Source organism: Harpia harpyja, chromosome 8, assembly GCF_026419915.1.
Source record: "Harpia harpyja isolate bHarHar1 chromosome 8, bHarHar1 primary haplotype, whole genome shotgun sequence".
Classification (NCBI taxonomy): domain Eukaryota; kingdom Metazoa; phylum Chordata; class Aves; order Accipitriformes; family Accipitridae; genus Harpia; species Harpia harpyja.
The window spans coordinates 17,960,708-17,977,892 of NC_068947.1; the positions used below are offsets into that span (position 1 = coordinate 17,960,708).

At 42.5% G+C, this 17,185-nt stretch overlaps 1 protein-coding gene across 1 annotated transcript; it reads left to right on the forward strand.

Annotated features, from left to right (window-relative positions):
- The first annotated feature begins 255 nt into the window (after window positions 1-255).
- On the forward strand, window positions 256-4,306 carry LOC128145003 (claudin-8-like). Its single transcript, XM_052794564.1, has 2 exons — window positions 256-1,025; window positions 1,321-4,306. Exons 1-2 carry the CDS (start codon window positions 439-441, stop codon window positions 1,436-1,438), a joined length of 705 nt encoding a protein of 234 aa, XP_052650524.1. The 5' UTR covers window positions 256-438; the 3' UTR covers window positions 1,439-4,306.
- The last annotated feature ends 12,879 nt before the right edge of the window (window positions 4,307-17,185 follow it).

Here is a 17,185-nt window from a genome sequence, read left to right on the forward strand (position 1 = left end):
TAAATTTCAACATAGCTGCAATCTTGTAGTTAAGAAGTTATTAGCCCTGCAATTAGGTACCTTTAATTGAATCCCTGACACTTACTTAATTATAGCATGACTACAGACAGACTATGAGAAGCAGTAAAATCAACTATGACACACACCTCCTAGTTTCCCATTGGCTGGAAACTTGTTAGGCTTGATGGGTAGGCACTGCAGTCAGAGAGGATTTCAAAGCAAATAAATAGCAAGTCCTTCTAGCCAGTCAGAAATGGATTTCCACCTGTCTGAACCTCAGGCTGGAGTGAGCTGCTTTTAAAAAAACCCAACAACTTGCTGTATGAGGAAACTACTGGAGAAAATATTCCCTCTCATACTTTATATTTCTTCTATGAAAAAGTGATTTTGGAAGACTTTCTAGGCCACCTCGCTTGAGGTATCTTTTTCAGAAGAATCATGGCTTGCTGTGTGTTACATATCACTGGTCTAATATTTGGAGGTGTTGGCATGGTCGGGACTTTGGCAGCCACAGTTATGCCGCAGTGGAGAGTTTCTGCCTACATTGATGGCAACATCGTGGTGTTTGAGACCATCTGGGAAGGACTGTGGATGGACTGCATCAGTCAGCTGGGCATCAGGCTGCAGTGCAAATTCTACGACTCTGTCCTGGCTCTCCCCCCACCCTTGGAGGCGTTCAGAGCCCTCATGTGCATTGCAGTGGTCCTGTCAATCATTTCCTTTTTGATGGCCATTGTTGGTGTGAAGTACACTCACAGGACCAAGGAGGATGCCCAGGGCATCAGTATCTTTATACTGGCAGCTGGAGTTGCCTTTCTCCTGACGGGCATCCTCGTTCTGATCCCCGTGTCCTGGACTGGAGGTAACATCATTCACGACTTCTATGATCCAGAAGTTCCTGTGCCACTGAAACGAGAGCTAGGAGCTGCTCTCTATGTAGGCTGGGTGAGCACTGCACTTCTCATCGCTGCGGGAGCAATGTACTGTAGCTTCTGGTGCTGGGCTGATACATCCTCAAAATCCAGGTATCCGTCACTTTCCTGTCACAGGTTGCACAAACCTGACTTTGCAGGAGGGCCGTCCCTAAGTGTGCATGCCTATGTGTAGTTGCTACATGTGATCTTTCTGCTTAGCATGTTGATATGTTCCGATTGACTTCAGTGTCTAATTAAACTCTGCATCTGTAATGGAGGAACAGTTTTGTTCATTTGCTATTTACTATTGACATACCTATCTGCTCTCTAACATGCTTACAGGAAATGTTATTACATGGGCATTATGTTTGAGCACAGTCAGAAGAAAAATCTCACCATTTTACAGGAATGAAGAATGGTATAAGAACAGCAGCAGCCAAGAGTCTCTCAGAGAAGATGAACAGCATATGGTTGGGCTGGAAGGAAGGCAGCTGCTGTGCAATAGCACCATTGCCCACCCCTAAACCCATGATGTACAAAGAGAGCAGGGCATTTTACTCTAAGGTAAAGTCTTCATAAGGACTGCTCTAGGACAGTGGTGAGAAGCATGGAGTTGGCAGCATGGCTGAAGCAGCTGCTGAATGAATGGAGAAACCCTCAGAACTCTGACTTCCAATATTGGCACACAAATGTTCATACTCTCCCATCAGAGGCCTCTATGATTGACTATGGATTTCACTGATGCTTGTGGAATTGATGTATCCTTACCTCTTCTGCAGGGCACAGAATCCAGCTCATGGAATAATAAAATTTTTAATCACTTCACCAGACTTTGTATTACATTTCCGTTGCTTGCTACCTCTCATTTTTTATGACTTCTCCTGTTTTACAGGTAGCGCCTCCTCTTGTATGAAATTCAGGACAGACCGTCTGTCTTTATGCACTTTAAAGCACCGTGCTAATGTAAAGTATAAGTAAACAAGCCAGGCAATGTAAATGTGTAATCCCCACTTGCCCGTTGGAGGATCAAGAGTTCCTGCCTACATCTTCCATCACACCCACAAAAGCCAAGCCCTGATGTTGTTCTGACTGTTTTGTGTTCACAAGACTTATTTGAAAATGTAGACTGAGCAGCCATATGCCTGTCTGTCCTTTGTGCAGAATTCAACAGTATTTGCAGCTGTGCAATTTTTTTTCACAGCTGAAAACTTGGAACTTGCTTTTGACAGTGTCCGTGTCACAACATTGATAAGTGACCAGTTCAAAACATTCTTTCTGGTTCTTTACACAGTAGTAATGGGTAGTATCATTTCATTGATAATTTCATGACACAGGTACTCAGTTTGATCCTTTTCTGTGTCTGCGACTGGTATCTGAAAAAAAAGGGTGTAATGACTTTTTGCGTTGAGCAGAGCAATGCCTCTATGTATTCATTTGACTGTTCAATCTGAAGCAGAACATGGAAAGCTGCATTTAATTAAACAAGCCTTTTATTGACTTCAGATGAACCTAAACAAAACAGTGCCCTTGAACACAGGTATTCATTGCATATATTAACTAATGTGCATTTACATTTAAGAGAACCAGCTCAGATCTTTTAGTGGGAATTTTCTAGTCACCGGAAAACAGGTTTAATGCATCCTGCTCATCACTTGAGCAGTCAAATCAGAACTTATTAATTCCAGATAAGCCTTTAAGAGAACATTTGTAAGTAGGTTTTCTAGTACTAAAACATATTTTTTATGTTGTCTTATAGCTGCCAATGTCTGTCACAGCAGCTGTCATTGGGTCAGACAACTCATTTCACTGGAGTCATTCTGTTGACTTTGGTAATAATTTATACTACCATGAGGACCTTCACCTATTATTTTATTGTATTTATGTCCTATAATACATATTTTGTTTAATAAGGAACTATTTGGTGAGTAAGCCAGAATTGCATTTTTGGGGTTTATTCAGATATGACATTTGTGATTAACAAAGCAGAGGATGAAGACATTTGCAATGCAAATATGATACATATTTATATGTAGGTAATGGATTTAAATGATAATGTATTCAGTGTAATGCAACTTTATGCAGATGTAAGTGCTGAAGAAGTAAGTACAATTTTCTATAACATTAATTAAAGGATCCTGAACACTTTCAATATCAGTGGTTTCATCTAGAAATCAAATTTGAACTGGGTGTGCCATTTACACTAGTAACTTTATTTTCAAAGAGTTAAAAGATAAAACTGCTTTATTTGAGCATTTAACATTCATTTGAAAGAAAACCTAAGCTCTTTACATCTAACATTAACACCTGATAGCTGCATATTGCTCCATTTCTCTCTTTTACCAGTTGATCAAAAGATGAGCTCAAACAAAATCTCTAAGCTCAGACAACCTTGTGCTTGCATGTGGGTTTGGAATCTGACCTTGATTCCAAGCGTACAGCTAGGCTGGGCTGCTGTTTGGATGTCTGGGGTTTTACTGACACAAATGGCAATTTCTGGTGACGTGATTTAGCACTTATAGACTCACCCAAATATGTTTAAGAGTCTGTGACATTAAAATTTCTGAATTTGATGCAGGAACAAATTTCTCATGAGAAGCTAATCTGCAAGAGATGTAACACAGTGATTAAGCTTCTCCCTTTGAACAGAAAAGAAATTCCTTTATTGTGGATTCTGGTGGGGAAAACCCCATAAAGATGATTACTAGATATTTTACCTCTGTATGCAAGGAATGCATTTGGCTGAGTAAACTGTATGGGTACATTTGCATCTGCTAAGGAAGACAGGTTTTTTCCCTCTTCCTTTTCCCCTATTCAAAACCTGTGGTGCTCAGAACTGACTAGTTGGGAGCTGCAGTTTGAAGGTATGAGTAAGAAAAGGAAGTTTTAAGGGCTTTAAAGAAAAACTGTGGTTGAGTTCTGAAATTAAACTGCTGCTGTTCATGAGTTTTCCGAGGGTAACAGGAAGAGCTTGGCTTGAGGGGAGTGATGGAGGAGCTTGCACAGATCTCTAGTGCCCAAGTCTGCACCTTCTACCCTCCTTCTGCTGCTCCAGGAGAGCTCCTGCCCCTTCTGGGTTATATCCAGCCAGACCCAGTCTCAGGTAACCCCAAGTGTCTAAGGTGACTCTTGGAGTTTATTTAGGTGGCTGAACATGTCCTTCCCAAGTGAGATAGGTGAGGAGAGGATGCTCAGGAACATGTGTAATGAGGCAAAGACATTAGGGAAAGGGCCACCTCTTCCCTCCAGGGCACAGGAGGGCTGTGGAAACAGAGCATTGGTTACATGCTACATGATGGAGGACCAAGAGGAAGCAGGGTGTGAATAATCACTATTGACCAGACTTTTCTCTCAGAAGAAAAGGCCTAACCTGTGGGTGTCATTTGATGTGCGTGGGCCAGGGATTACTAAAATATTGTGTCAGGTTTTTGTGTACTGGAGCTCTGCTTTCATTGAGGAGTGGAGGCGGTAAACTTGCTTTAGTGATGTTATGTTCACATTAAACTTCAGGCCTGCTGTATTTGTTAATAACAGCTGATTAAATATTGTGGTTAAATATCTAGTTTAATATCCTGATGCTATCATATACTTTAATATTTTGTGATTGCAGGACAAAATTACTTTGGAAATAAATGTGAATAGCTGAGATTCTGCTATGTATTTGAAATAAATGTATGAACCCTTCAGGTTTTTTTTTTTACCATTGTATCACTGTTTCTTTTTTATATTAAAGTGAATGAATGTATTTCCCCATTGCCAGGGAAAGACAGCTTCAGTATTTTTATAATGTCCTTTTCTGATTCAGTCTTGGTTTTTACATTATGCTTTGGGTTTTGCTAGATAATAAACAAAGTGGGTCTGATTCTGTGGGAAATAAAATACACAAAACTGATTTAGTGCTGACTTCCAAGACTTGCTTATAAGAAGTTTCCTGAAGCAAATCGATATTTCAAAAGCTGGTCCCAAAATGTATATTCATCTCTGAGATGAAAAGAAAAGATTCTGGAGCAAATAATCCACCACTAAGATGCAGCCAAGGGAATATATTTATGCCAAAAATGACAGCTTAGCAAAATGTTTCATTATAACAGAAACATGAATCAGACAGGTTTTGAGACAAATAAATACATGCAGTCATCAGTCCTGATATGCAGAGACAATGATCTGTGTGAAGGACATTAAGACTAAATGAGTTTATGTTAAAAAATGTTACAACTCTCCTGAAAATCAGTGTGAGGACTCACAAAGTCAGAAATGGGAGCTTGATTGTGTCCTTCTGATTGACTGTAACCACCCTTTTGGAAAAAGCACAAGAGATCTTTTCAGGGAAGTCCTACGTCATCTTTGAAAACTGGGACAGAGCTAACCCACCAAATAAACAACTCCTTTCCTTTGTATCTGGTATGGAAATGCTCTCTGACTTACTTACACGCTTTGCTGATTTAAGTCTCAGAGTCTAAGACTAACTTGACATTTTATGGCTACTTGAAGAAACAAAGAGCAAAAGAAAACAAGAAATACCCTGATAAGGGTAGGACATTTTCAGCTGAAAAGGTCTGTGTCAGTGCTTCTTGTGTTCAGTTGCCACTCGCAGAAAATGTTCCAGCTGTCAATGAAGACAAACAAAAAATATTCAAAAGCACAAAGATTTTGTTTTTAGCAACATCAAGGAACAGAACCGGCTAGGGAAAGGGTTGTGACAGCGGTATTAACAAGCCATGTACACCTGCAGAGTCAGCATCAGAGAGTTTGTTCAATTCCAGGGATCAGAATGGATTGAAGCCAGTGTGCCTTCAGTGACAATACAACCAATTGCATCATTTTTAAAACAATTAAAGGAAAAAGAGAAAATACTATATTGAACTCAGCTGTTTGTACCAGAAGAAAAGCAGAACACAAAAGGTTACCTGAGATTCTTATCCCTACACTTCCAGCCCTTTAAAAATGAAAGTGAGCTAATTTTACCATTAGACTTTTTATTCTTTTATCTAGTCATTTGCCTGTCCCTCCAAAAAGGCTTCTCACTTGAATGTGTCATCACCTGATCAGTGTGAAATTTTGAGGCATTATAGGAAAGTAAACTTTACTGTGCTTTAACTTTCTGTTACCAGCCAGTTCAAGCAGCGAGCCCAACGGTGTGCGTGTGCTGATGCAGAGACTCTGTATCAAAGTGACACTGCTCTTCAAAGTGCCTCCTTCATGTGGGCCTTACAAACCAGAGCAAATCTTGCTGGTAAGATGAGTTTTAAGAAGAGGTGTCATTTTAATCAAGGATTGTGGATCTGTCTGTTATCCAGGAGCACTCACTGCTCGAGTTGTAATGATTGCTACAGTGACAAGGGAAGCAAAGCTAGAGAATCTGGATGCAGCTCTCTGCTCTGAGGAGGGAACTGACAGAATTGCCCCAAGATGTTTGAACTAGTTATCATTCATCCTAATGCACGTACACTTCCCTTGCCCCAATAATTTCCAAGCAAACACTACCTGTGTATCAATCACTAGAGATGAATTTATCATGCAGTTCCCTTTATCATCCCCCTTTTTTTATTTAAACATCACTCTTATTTAAACAACAACAACAACAAAAGAGCTCACAGCAATTTAACTGACAAATCCAACACCCTTGTGCAAAAAAGACGCTTCAAAAATAGAAACCACAAACCCATCAAGTTCTGTTCCCTGCATCAGCATCAGTCAAACTGAATAATACATTAAGCTTGCTAAATCTCTCTTGCCCACTTCTGCTATGGACCTTAATCTGTGGTCTTTGTCTCAGTTACCGTGAAGTAGTCCCTGATCGCCAAATGACAAAGATGATGAGTACATTAGCGTTTCAGCTTCTGTCTGATGGATGAGTGACTGACAGAATGATAAGCAATGTTTATTCATTCAGAGTTTCCACTGTAATGCCAGATGGTGCTGGGAGATAGAAAATAATCTCTAGACCCCAACAAACATTGCCTCGCATACTGTCACATTCATTCTGAATTTAGCAAAAATTGGCAACATAAACCCCACGTGTTGAAGAAAAGTATATTGTTAGCTAAGTACTTTTTGTGAGGCCAAGTTTCACAAGTTAGTCTGAGTCCTGGTCCCTCACCGGCACATCCAAAATGCTGACCGCAAGCTCTTCTTACACCAACCTGGTGGCTGCTGCAGCCACAAAATGGGAGATGCAGGGAAGACCAACGCTGGCGCTAGAGCTCCTGCCTGCAGCCCCAGGACAGAGGACACACAATGGCAGATTGCCTTTACAGGGGTGTAAAGGAAGACCATGCTCCTTCCCTCATCTGAACATGCCCTTGTGGTGGGTTGGGTTGACCTTTGGCTGGCTGCCGGATGCCCGCCCAGACGCTCTCTCACTTCCCCTCCTCACACTCTTCCCCTGCTCCAGCGTGGTCTCTCCAGGGGCTGCAGGGGATCCCTGCTGGGGCTCCTAGAGCACCTCCTTCCCCTCCTCCCCCTCTCCCCTCGGTGCCCGCAGGGCTGTTTCTCACACTTTTCCCCTCACAGCTGGGCAGCGTTTTGCCCTTTCTTACACAGGCTTTCCCCGAGGCTCCGCCATGGTGGCTGCGGGGCTGAGCCGTGCCCTGCGGTGGGTCGGTCAGAGCCGGCTGGAGCCGGCTGTGTCCGGCTTGGGGCAGCCCTGGCCTCTCCTCACAGAGGCCGCCCTGCAGCCCCCCTGCCAGAGCCTGGGCACCTGCACCCAGTACAGCCCCACTGAAATTTTCCTCCTGGGGTGCAGCGGTGAAGGGTGGCTGCAGGGCCATCAGGGCAGTGTGGTGCCCTCCCTCCCTACCGGACCTCATCCCACAGCCTCCAGTGAGGTAAGCCGCTCTGGGCTGGTGATGGTGACTGGGGTTGGCTGCAGCCTGGCCATCACCAGGTGCCACTTGGCCCCAGGCCTGGCTGGGATGACAGCCCTCAGGGTGAGGGCAGCACTGGAGGGGGACAAGGCTGCAGCAGGTTGTGTGGCAGCACCATGTCAGAGCTGCCCGTGGGCACTAGGCAGCCAGACCCTGGGGGGAGTGGAAGAGGTTGCCTCTCGGTGCACTGTCCAGACATTTCCCATCAGTAACGGTCTAACCCAGGTGCCTCATGTTTGGGCCTGAAGACCTCCTGGAGTCCTCCTGCCCTCTGGCTCCGCCACAGCTGGCCAGGATGGGAGCAGTGAGTAGGATCAAGACGTGTGCTGCTCTGCACGGCACCAGGTGGAAAGCTCTGATGAGATGACCAGCTCACGGCACGGATGCACACAGCTGCCTCTCGCACTCTGTCCCCTCTGTCTGCAGCAGAGGGACTGCACGGGTTTCCAGATATCTGTGCTGCTGCGCTGGGACACGCCTTCTTTCCAACAGTGTTTGCCCCCACTTTCCAAGTCTACTTTTGTGTATGTTTCTTCAAGCAGGAAAATGCAGTGATTATCAAAGTAATTATCAAGAAATGGAGTTTGTGGAGTAAGCAACTCAATTTGCCAAGGGATGTGTACAAGGCGATGAAGTGTTGGTTAACAGAGGCAACAAAAAGCACTGACCTGTCTCTGAGCAGAGCAGCAGTGGCTTCCTCTCCCTGGGCTCACCGCACCCATTTCCTGGTTTGTGTGCCATCCAGAAAGCTGTTTGACACCCCACAGTTTGGAAACACTCCACTGCAAAGAGCTAATTACATACTAATCTTTCTTTGAGTGGTGCCCATGACAAATTATCTTTCAATAGAGACTGAGCATTCCCATGTAATGCACTGTTCATAAATCTATGGTTCACCTGGCCTTATGGTACGAGCATGTCATTTCAGACCAATACCATTTCACACGGAGAACCAAAACACCGTTAAAGCCTTTCAGGGTCAAACAAAGGTAAGGGATGAGAGACTTCGGAGATAAATGTCCAAGTTGTTTTAGTACACTCATGAGTTAGGAGTGAGGGTACAGTTCAAAGTTTATTGAAGCCAATGGAAAGGTTCTTGTTATGACCCATAGATCTTTTAATCATCAGACATATTAGCATCAGTTATAGTTACTCAGGATCAGCTGTCAGTGGTCCTGGAGATGCTTGTTCAGTTGCTCAGAGTTTCATACAGGGATGGATAACACCCTGCAACTGCCTGCTGAAATTCGTTGTTGGGTGTCCTTTCTCCTTTGGTATTTCTGGAACAACCATCCCAACTCCTCATGTATGCAAATGCACATCCATTCACGCGCACACACACACACACAGCGGTAGACACGATGGCCATATACACTGAAATTATTTTCCATAATTTAAAAAGTGTTTCCAGGTTACACAATCTGTTATATCATTGGTAGACTAAATGTTGCTAAACATGGAGATTTTCCAAAGATTAAAAGGACATAATCAAGTACAGTTTACTCACTGTGTATTTACTTCCTAATTAGCATCTGAAATTCCACCACTCCCTTTGAGATACATTTTAGGATTTTTTAATTATGTTGTCCTGTCAGTGGGAGTTAATGAATCCAGGTTTCATCCAGGTTGGCTTACTATTCCCCTAACAGCAGCTTGTACTGTGGGGCAGATTGAAATTGACTGACAGGTACTAGAGTTACTGGGGGATCTGGACAGACAGACAGAATAACTGCAGAAGACTAATTTTCATGAGAAGGAGAGCTGAAAATGTATTTTTAATGAGGTTTGACACTACCATATTTTCCTACGTTATTTATGTGGTATAATACATAGTTCCTAGCACTTCTATGAGAATAGTCCTAGTCAGTTAACTTCAACCTCCAAACCAGCAGACAACAAAAAATAATCTTTTTCACAGGATCTAGATTAGTAATGGTTATTGGTGTGGTCTTTTCCTTTTCTAAATGATTTAACAAGAATGGATTCTTTTTTAATGCCAGAGTATTGTAGAAATCTTTTCAACAACATGATGTAAAACTCTCACATCTAAGGTTTTTTTATCTTCCCATCACGTTTTAAATAATACGTCAGTGTATTTATTATTAAACTTTCATTTTACATTGTGTGCCTGTGAGTGTATGCAGTTGGTTGCATAAAAAGTTATCAGCTTGCATCAGCAGAATAGAATAGTGGTATTTACCATAGTCATGGTTTTGACTATGCAGCTTGCTTTACTAGCAGAGCATTGCTGCTCCAGGAAATCAATGCAATAACACTTTAAAAAAGATTACCAATATTCTATATTAAGAGAAGGAAATACAGAAATAGAAATGGCCAGGTTTTTGTTTTATTGGGCATGATCTCTTCAGGTGAAGAGAAAATTATGCCTTGATCAAAGTCATAAAGCCAATGTTTTATGTAAGACTTGATGACTTAATAGTACCATCAAAGAAGAAAAAAAAATAGATCAAATGATCAGCTGGATTGATAACTAAAACTTCAGTTGGGCTAAAGACTGTTTAATAAAGTGATTCTAGAACAGCTGAAATACTGGATTTGTACTGCTCTAGAATGTTTACTTTTTTCCCCAATTCTGTACAAAATGATTAATTGATCTTTAATTAAGGGAGAAAGTAAGATGACTCGGGGGAAGGACAGAAAAGCCCATGTGTTTTAAATATTCATAACATTCTACATAATAGTCAAACTATGAAATGCTCTTACCCTTTATAACAGGTAACCATTAAATTTTACTGGGACATAGTTGTTTTATTTTTCAAGCTAATTACAAGAACAGAGACCATGTGTGTAGTTGAATGAATTCAAATTGCTATTTATTATTTCAGAAACATGTTTAGCAGTAGCAATAATGCAATTGCTAGCCACAGGAAGTGTATTGAGGTCTAAATCAATCAATCAATCTTAATAATGGCTGAAAAGAAAATTCAACTTTCAATATACTGGAGTTCTTGTTAAAAAAGATTAATTTCCTGCCCCTTTTCTAGCTAAAAACCCACACCCATGTTTTATTTATGCATTTGAATATTTATTTTTATATTTACTATTAGCATTAAGGTTTAATACATCTTGTCTCTGTGTTGTCAAATCATAAATCTTAGGTCCCCCAAATTCCCAGTGCAACTGTTTATTCAGGAAAACCAAGTGTTCTTAGATTACTCTGCACTTTTATCTTGTGATAGACCGGGTGATCAGATTAGTTGCACAGAACAATTCATTTCTGCAAGGCATCTTCTAACAGAAGTATTGGAGGATACCTTAGACTTTCCTGAAATCCATACATAAAAATAAAAGCAGAGTTTGAAGGTAGGATATGCGATATGGATAGAAGCAATAATTATGAGTGGGTAAGGACAGAGAAAGGCAAAAAACAATTTTAAAAGGATAATGACTGAGCAGAGGGAAGCTGGAAGGTTTTGAGAGTGCAGAAAAACAACACTGGTGGCATTTGGAACGCTGTAATAAGAATTACAGTACTTGCACTTGAAATGTCAACACATACATAGTGTTTTCTAGCAAATAGCAGCCAGACTTCAGAAACACTGCAAGTACCTGAATTAGAAGAGTCTGTGCTGGGAAACACAACCATCCAGACCATACCAGCAGTACAGGGTGAGACTACTAGAAATTAGTGCTTAGTCATTGCTTTGTGTCTTTAAATCCCTCTCCGTGTATTATGTAAAGTAATTTCTGTGTTTTCTGTGAGACCAGGAAGATATGTGATTCCGATTTTGTAGATGGAGGAAATTTTAAGGCCCTGGTTATGCAATGCACACAAGCACATGCTTGCCTTCGCTAACTTCTTCCGTGCCTGACTAAACTGACGCCTTGGTGATTTCTTAGGTTTCAGCAGCTAGGAAGCATAACAATGTTAGCAGTTCCAGGGCCAGATTCCTCACATGCACCCTGTCAGCTCCATCAGCCCAGTGAAGCCTGAACATTATGTACCACGCAGAGGACATGGCTAAGAAATACCTAGTTCTCAGCTATAAGATCAGACCACTCGGATATGCTCATAACAGGTAACTAGGAAGAAGAAACAGCATAACAAACAAAGGTGTGAGAAGAGACAAACTATTTCCAACAAGGAGATAAGCTAATAGGATCTAACTAAGGTTTTGTTGGTGGCTAGGAAGCTGATGGGCTAGAGGAAATTATGCAGCAGCAAAGTGGCTCACAAAAGTAGGAATGATTTAAAATATGCATGTGTATGCCTGGGATTTAAACACGTATACAGATCAGTGATGGTTGTAGGACCTCAAAACTCCGTGAAGCCAATACACTCCGATAATATCTGTGGGTGCACACAGAGTCTTCAGTTTCTCATGGGACTGTATGGGCTCTGTCAGTGTTGAAATGTCTTCATCAACATTTTGTATTTTACATCTTGACCAGCTGCCAATTCCTGATGGAGCTACATGTGAGTACATGTGAGGAAAGGATATAACTATCTCTGTCAGCAGCTTCCTGTTGGTGACTTTATCAAATGCTTTTGAAAGACAGAAATAAATCATAAAGGATTGCCTTTCTCTTACATCTGTATTAGCTCAAAGAATTCTAATAAACCGGGAAGGGTGGGCATACGTTCACAGACTTACACAGGTTTGTCTCTGGCAGAGGACATTCTTGTTAAATAATGCAGTGGTGAAACAACAGTTTAAGAATATAGATGGAGAGATAAATAGATGTTTCATGACTCTCACCTTAATTACCTATTGTGATGGGTTAACCCTGGCTGGATGCCAGGTGCCCACCAGAGCTGTTCTATCACTCCCCCTCCTTCTCAACTGGACAGGGGAGAGAAAATATAACAAAGAGCTTGTGGGTCGAGATAAGGATAGGAGAGATCACTCACCAATTACCGTCACGGGCAAAACAGACTCAGTTTGGGGAAAAATTAACTTGATTTATTACAAATCAACCGGAGTAGGGTAATGAGAAATAAAACCAAATCTCAGAACACCTTCCCTCCACCCCTCCCTTCTTCCCGGGCACAACTTCACTCCCGGATTCTCTACCACCCCCCCAGCGGCACAGGGGGACGGGGATGGGGTTTACGGTCAGTTCATCACACGTTATTTTCTGCCGCTTCATCCTCCTCAGGGGGAGGACTCATCACACTCTTCCCCTGCTCCAGCGTGGGGTCCCACCCACGGGAGACAGTCCTCCACGAACTTCTCCAACGTGGGTCCTTCCCACGGGCTGCAGTTCTTCACGAACTGCTCCAGCATGGGTCCTTTCCACAGTGTGCAGTCCTTCAGGCACAGACTGCTCCAGCGTGAGCCCCCCACGGGGTCACAAGTCCTGCCAGAAAACCTGCTCTGTGGGCTCCTCTCTCCACAGATCCGCAGGTCCTGCCAGGAGCCTGCTCCAGCGCGGGGTTCCCACGGGGTCACAGCCTCCTTCGGGAACCCACCTGCTCCGGCGTGGGGTCCTCCACGGGCTGCAGGTGGATATCTGCTCCACTGTGGACCTCCATGGACTGCAGGGGGACAGCCTGCCTCACCATGGTCTTCACCACGGGCTGCAGGGGAATCTCTGCTCCGGCGCCTGGAGCATCTCCTCCCCCTCCTTCTTCACTGACCTTGGTGTCCGCAGGGTTGTTTCTCTTACATGTTCTCACTCCTCTCTCCGGCTGCCGAATACCGCCGTCCCAACTTTTTTTCCTTCTTAAAAATGTTATCACAGAGGCGTTACCACTATCGCTGATTGGCTTGGCCTTGGCCGGCGGCGGGTCTGTCTTAGAGCCGGCTGGTATGGGCTCTGTCGAACACAGGGGAAGCTTCCAGCAGCTTCTTACAGAAGCCACCCCTGTAACCCCACCCGCTACCAAAACCTTGCCACACAAAACCAATACACCTATTCATCAAGTATAACTGATCATGCAGAAATGCCACCTGGCTTGCAATATTCTGGATGAAGGAACACCGACTAATCTCCAGTCTGCGGGACTGGTAGCTCTCTTTAGTAACAGATTAAGTATTTCTGTTAATATTCCTGCTCCTTCATTCTTAATTTGCTGCAAAGCACTTTGATGAAATCTCTGGTCCTGGTGACTTGTTGCAGTGTAAATGATCACTTCTGCTTCATGTCTTTTCCTGGGGCTCTCTGTCTCTGACAGTGCCTTACCCATACTGCTGGCCAACAGTAGCTCTGAAGCAGGTATCTCCCCATTTGTTCTTCAGTAAGTCATTTACCTTTTGGAGGGCTTGTTTTTCCTTGAATTGGGCTGTTTATTTGCCAGTACTGAGCTCTTTTACAGATTTTCAACTTCTGAGATGGATAAAGAACTCAACATTGCAGGTTTAGTGGCCATCTGTATATCCATTTTATCTTTCATATCTGCTTTGGTACAGTGTCTCAAATGGACAGCACATCCTAGATGTCTATCTAGTCTCTCTTTCTCTAAAGCCCTGCAACAGGCACAAACCAATTCACTCTTCCTGTAGTATTATGTTATATACTGAAACTTGACTGACAATAATATTCTTTCAGAATATTCAGAGCTTGCTTTGTATATTTCATAGGATCCTTTCTCTTGCTGTAATTAATTCTCTGTATTTGGCTAAAGATTGCATTTGTTATCTTCCTGAGCATAAAAGGTCTATTAATATGTAAATTAGCAGGTTTTAGTTTTCTTGGAGCATAAGAACTTTTTAACATTTTAATGATAAGTTCACAATAGTGGTCCCTGTCTATGCTTCGAAAGTGTAAGTTTTGCTTATATTTCACTACAGAATGCCAAAGTAAAAATCAGATTTCATTACAGCAGGGAAGATTAATACTGGACAGCCTAGTTCTCTGCCAGTGGCTGTGGAGAGTTATCAGCAGAAGCAGGCATAAATGTGTTTGAAATGAATGAATTTAGGGAGTTAAATCCCAAACTCTGTGAAAAAAGAGCAACATGTGTAGTAGCAGTCAGAATGATCCAAGAAGAGAGTCATCTGCCTTGGTTATATTATCTACAAAAGTTGGCTTTGCATGTGCAGTTGTATCTGTTGTGGGTATCACACGCACCACACACACACCCCCACCACCCCCTGCCCCAAATTGCTGGCAGTAGGTGTACGACCCACAGAATGAAAAACAAAAATGCAGGCTCCATCCACACTGGGCACCTAGAGGATGTCTGTTGTTACCAGGAATGTACGTCAGTGCAGCTTTATGGAAGTTAGTGGAATTGAGCATATACCAGCCAAATGTCTGGCTCTTGGAGGGGACATTTTCATGAGCTGTGAAAGGATACTTTATGGATAAAAAGAGGTCCTTTCCTTTGACTGCTTCCAATATAATAGAAACTTTCAGGCTTATTATATAAGAAAAAAGCTGAAAATTCAAACAGACAGCAATGCTTAGCCTGGAAATCTGTTTCCTGGAAAGCTTTATTGTTTCTGAAAGGATGTATTTAACCCTGCTGCATGGATGCCCAAAAATGTGTGTGGCTGTGGTGCACCATCTTCTTTACCAGCACATGATGATATGGGAAGTTAGGTTTCTACCTGAATACACACTGTGAAGTTTCTTTTCTGGTAAGATTTCTACAACCCTGTAAAACCCCCACCAATGGAGTATGGTTTGCACTGGTATCACCTCCTCCAGGTATGAGCTGGCACAATCCATGGAAACACTGGCCTGCTAGCAACAACATTAAAGAGGTACAAGGCTGCGCATGGCACACCTCCGCCTTAGCTCAGCAAAGGACCAAGAGCAAGGGCAGGGGCTGAATGGGGGCTCCCACTAGCAGTGGCAATTAGGGAGGCTGTCAGTGAGACAACTTTCTAGCTCGCTGTGTTGTCACCTGTCTGGCAGGGGGGCACAAGGCTGAGAGAAATTTCTGTAAAGACAAAATCAGCAAATGTGATTATAATTGCAGAAGACACATTTTTTAACCTAAATTTGACACATACCTGTTTAGGTAACCTTGCTACTTGTATTCTAGGAAATTCAAAGGATAGATCCTTTTGCGTGTACAGCAATTCTCAAAATCATTTTCCCATGTTTTAATATCTAGCCAAACTTATCCTCATGACTTTAAGATCTTGCCAAGACAGAAGAATTTGGCCCACTAGGAAAGTTATAATTTAGTAAGTTTAATCTAGGCCACAGACATATCCAGCTTTGTTCAGTCTTCAGCATTTAGCTCGGAAGGCGATTGGGCCAGGATAACATAAATACTGCAGTTATTACAAATGCTGTCAAGTGGAGACACAGGTTTCAGTCATGGATTAATAAACGATTTTTCTGAGTACTTCTGTATGATTAAATACACTTCCATCTGTTTTGTATGTTGCACAAAGAAATGTGTGCAGGACACCATTTTCCTCAGGCCATTGTCTTCCTCAAAATACATTTTTCTAATCTTTAAGAAGTATTTTGCTCCACCTGTGCCAGAAGCCCCACTGACATGGTTGAGAATTAACTATTTCTCTGAGTCTTCTCTCTCCCTGCATGTTGAAGAAGCCATGGCAGCAGCACTGCCAGGGGAAATAAATAAAACTGAACACCACAATTCACAATTCTCTCACACGCTGAATAGGAGACTGTGTTGTAGTATCTGGTCTACCAACAAGGCTTGCGCTAAGCAGATCCTGCTATTCATTTTCTTTAATTTGACAGCTGTGACTTAGCAGTGCATGTCATGAGCCAAGGCAGCCCCACTAAAACAAATATTCAATAACCTTAGTAATAGAAATGCATCCTACTATGATGAAGGAATTTTTAGAGCAAAGTTTATGCCTTATGGCTCTACACTTAAATAGCTCTAGATAGCACAAGCCTTGTGCTAGATGACTCTCCTCTAAAGATTCAGAAAACCTGTGGTATTCTGTACGCTTTGACTTCTGGAGTCTTGCTGCTGGCATTTTCCCTAGCTGTCTTCCCCTTTATTTCCCTCTCACCATTTGATTTCTCCTCCCCCTCTGCCTTTCAACCCTTCCTCAATTTTTTTTTTCCCATGATCGGAGATGGTGTGACACCCTACACCCCTCTGAGAACACTTGCTTTCTGAGAGATGGGGAATCCTAAAATATCTGTTTAATGTCACATGGTCTCTGGAGGCCCAGCACTTAAGCATGTGCCTTATTTCTGTGTTGCAAGCCAGGCAGTTACCACTGGCTACTGAAAGATGATTCTGATTTTCCAGGCCCCTGTGATACCAGCTTGCCATTTGGCCCCTGCAGCTGCAATAGTATGCACTCTGCTATGTTTTGAATGCTCTGGAGTATGTGATGGGAAACTACAGAAATCCATAAAGTGCCCTTTTGTCCTGTTTCTCGGTAAGAAAAACATTTGTTTTTTACCCAGTTGCCTTAAAAAGAATCGTAACTCAAATAGGGTAGGGGGAATGCAAACAAATGCATTTATTTATGACATATAGTAGGCAACAGTTGC

Coding starts and splice junctions, on each gene's coding strand:
- LOC128145003 (XM_052794564.1), top strand. CDS start 439: ATGGCTTGCTGTGTGTTACATATCACTGGTCTAATATTTGGAGGTGTT. Junction 1,026..1,320: donor GATACATCCTCAAAATCCAG/GTATCCGTCACT, acceptor ACCATTTTACAG/GAATGAAGAATGGTATAAGA.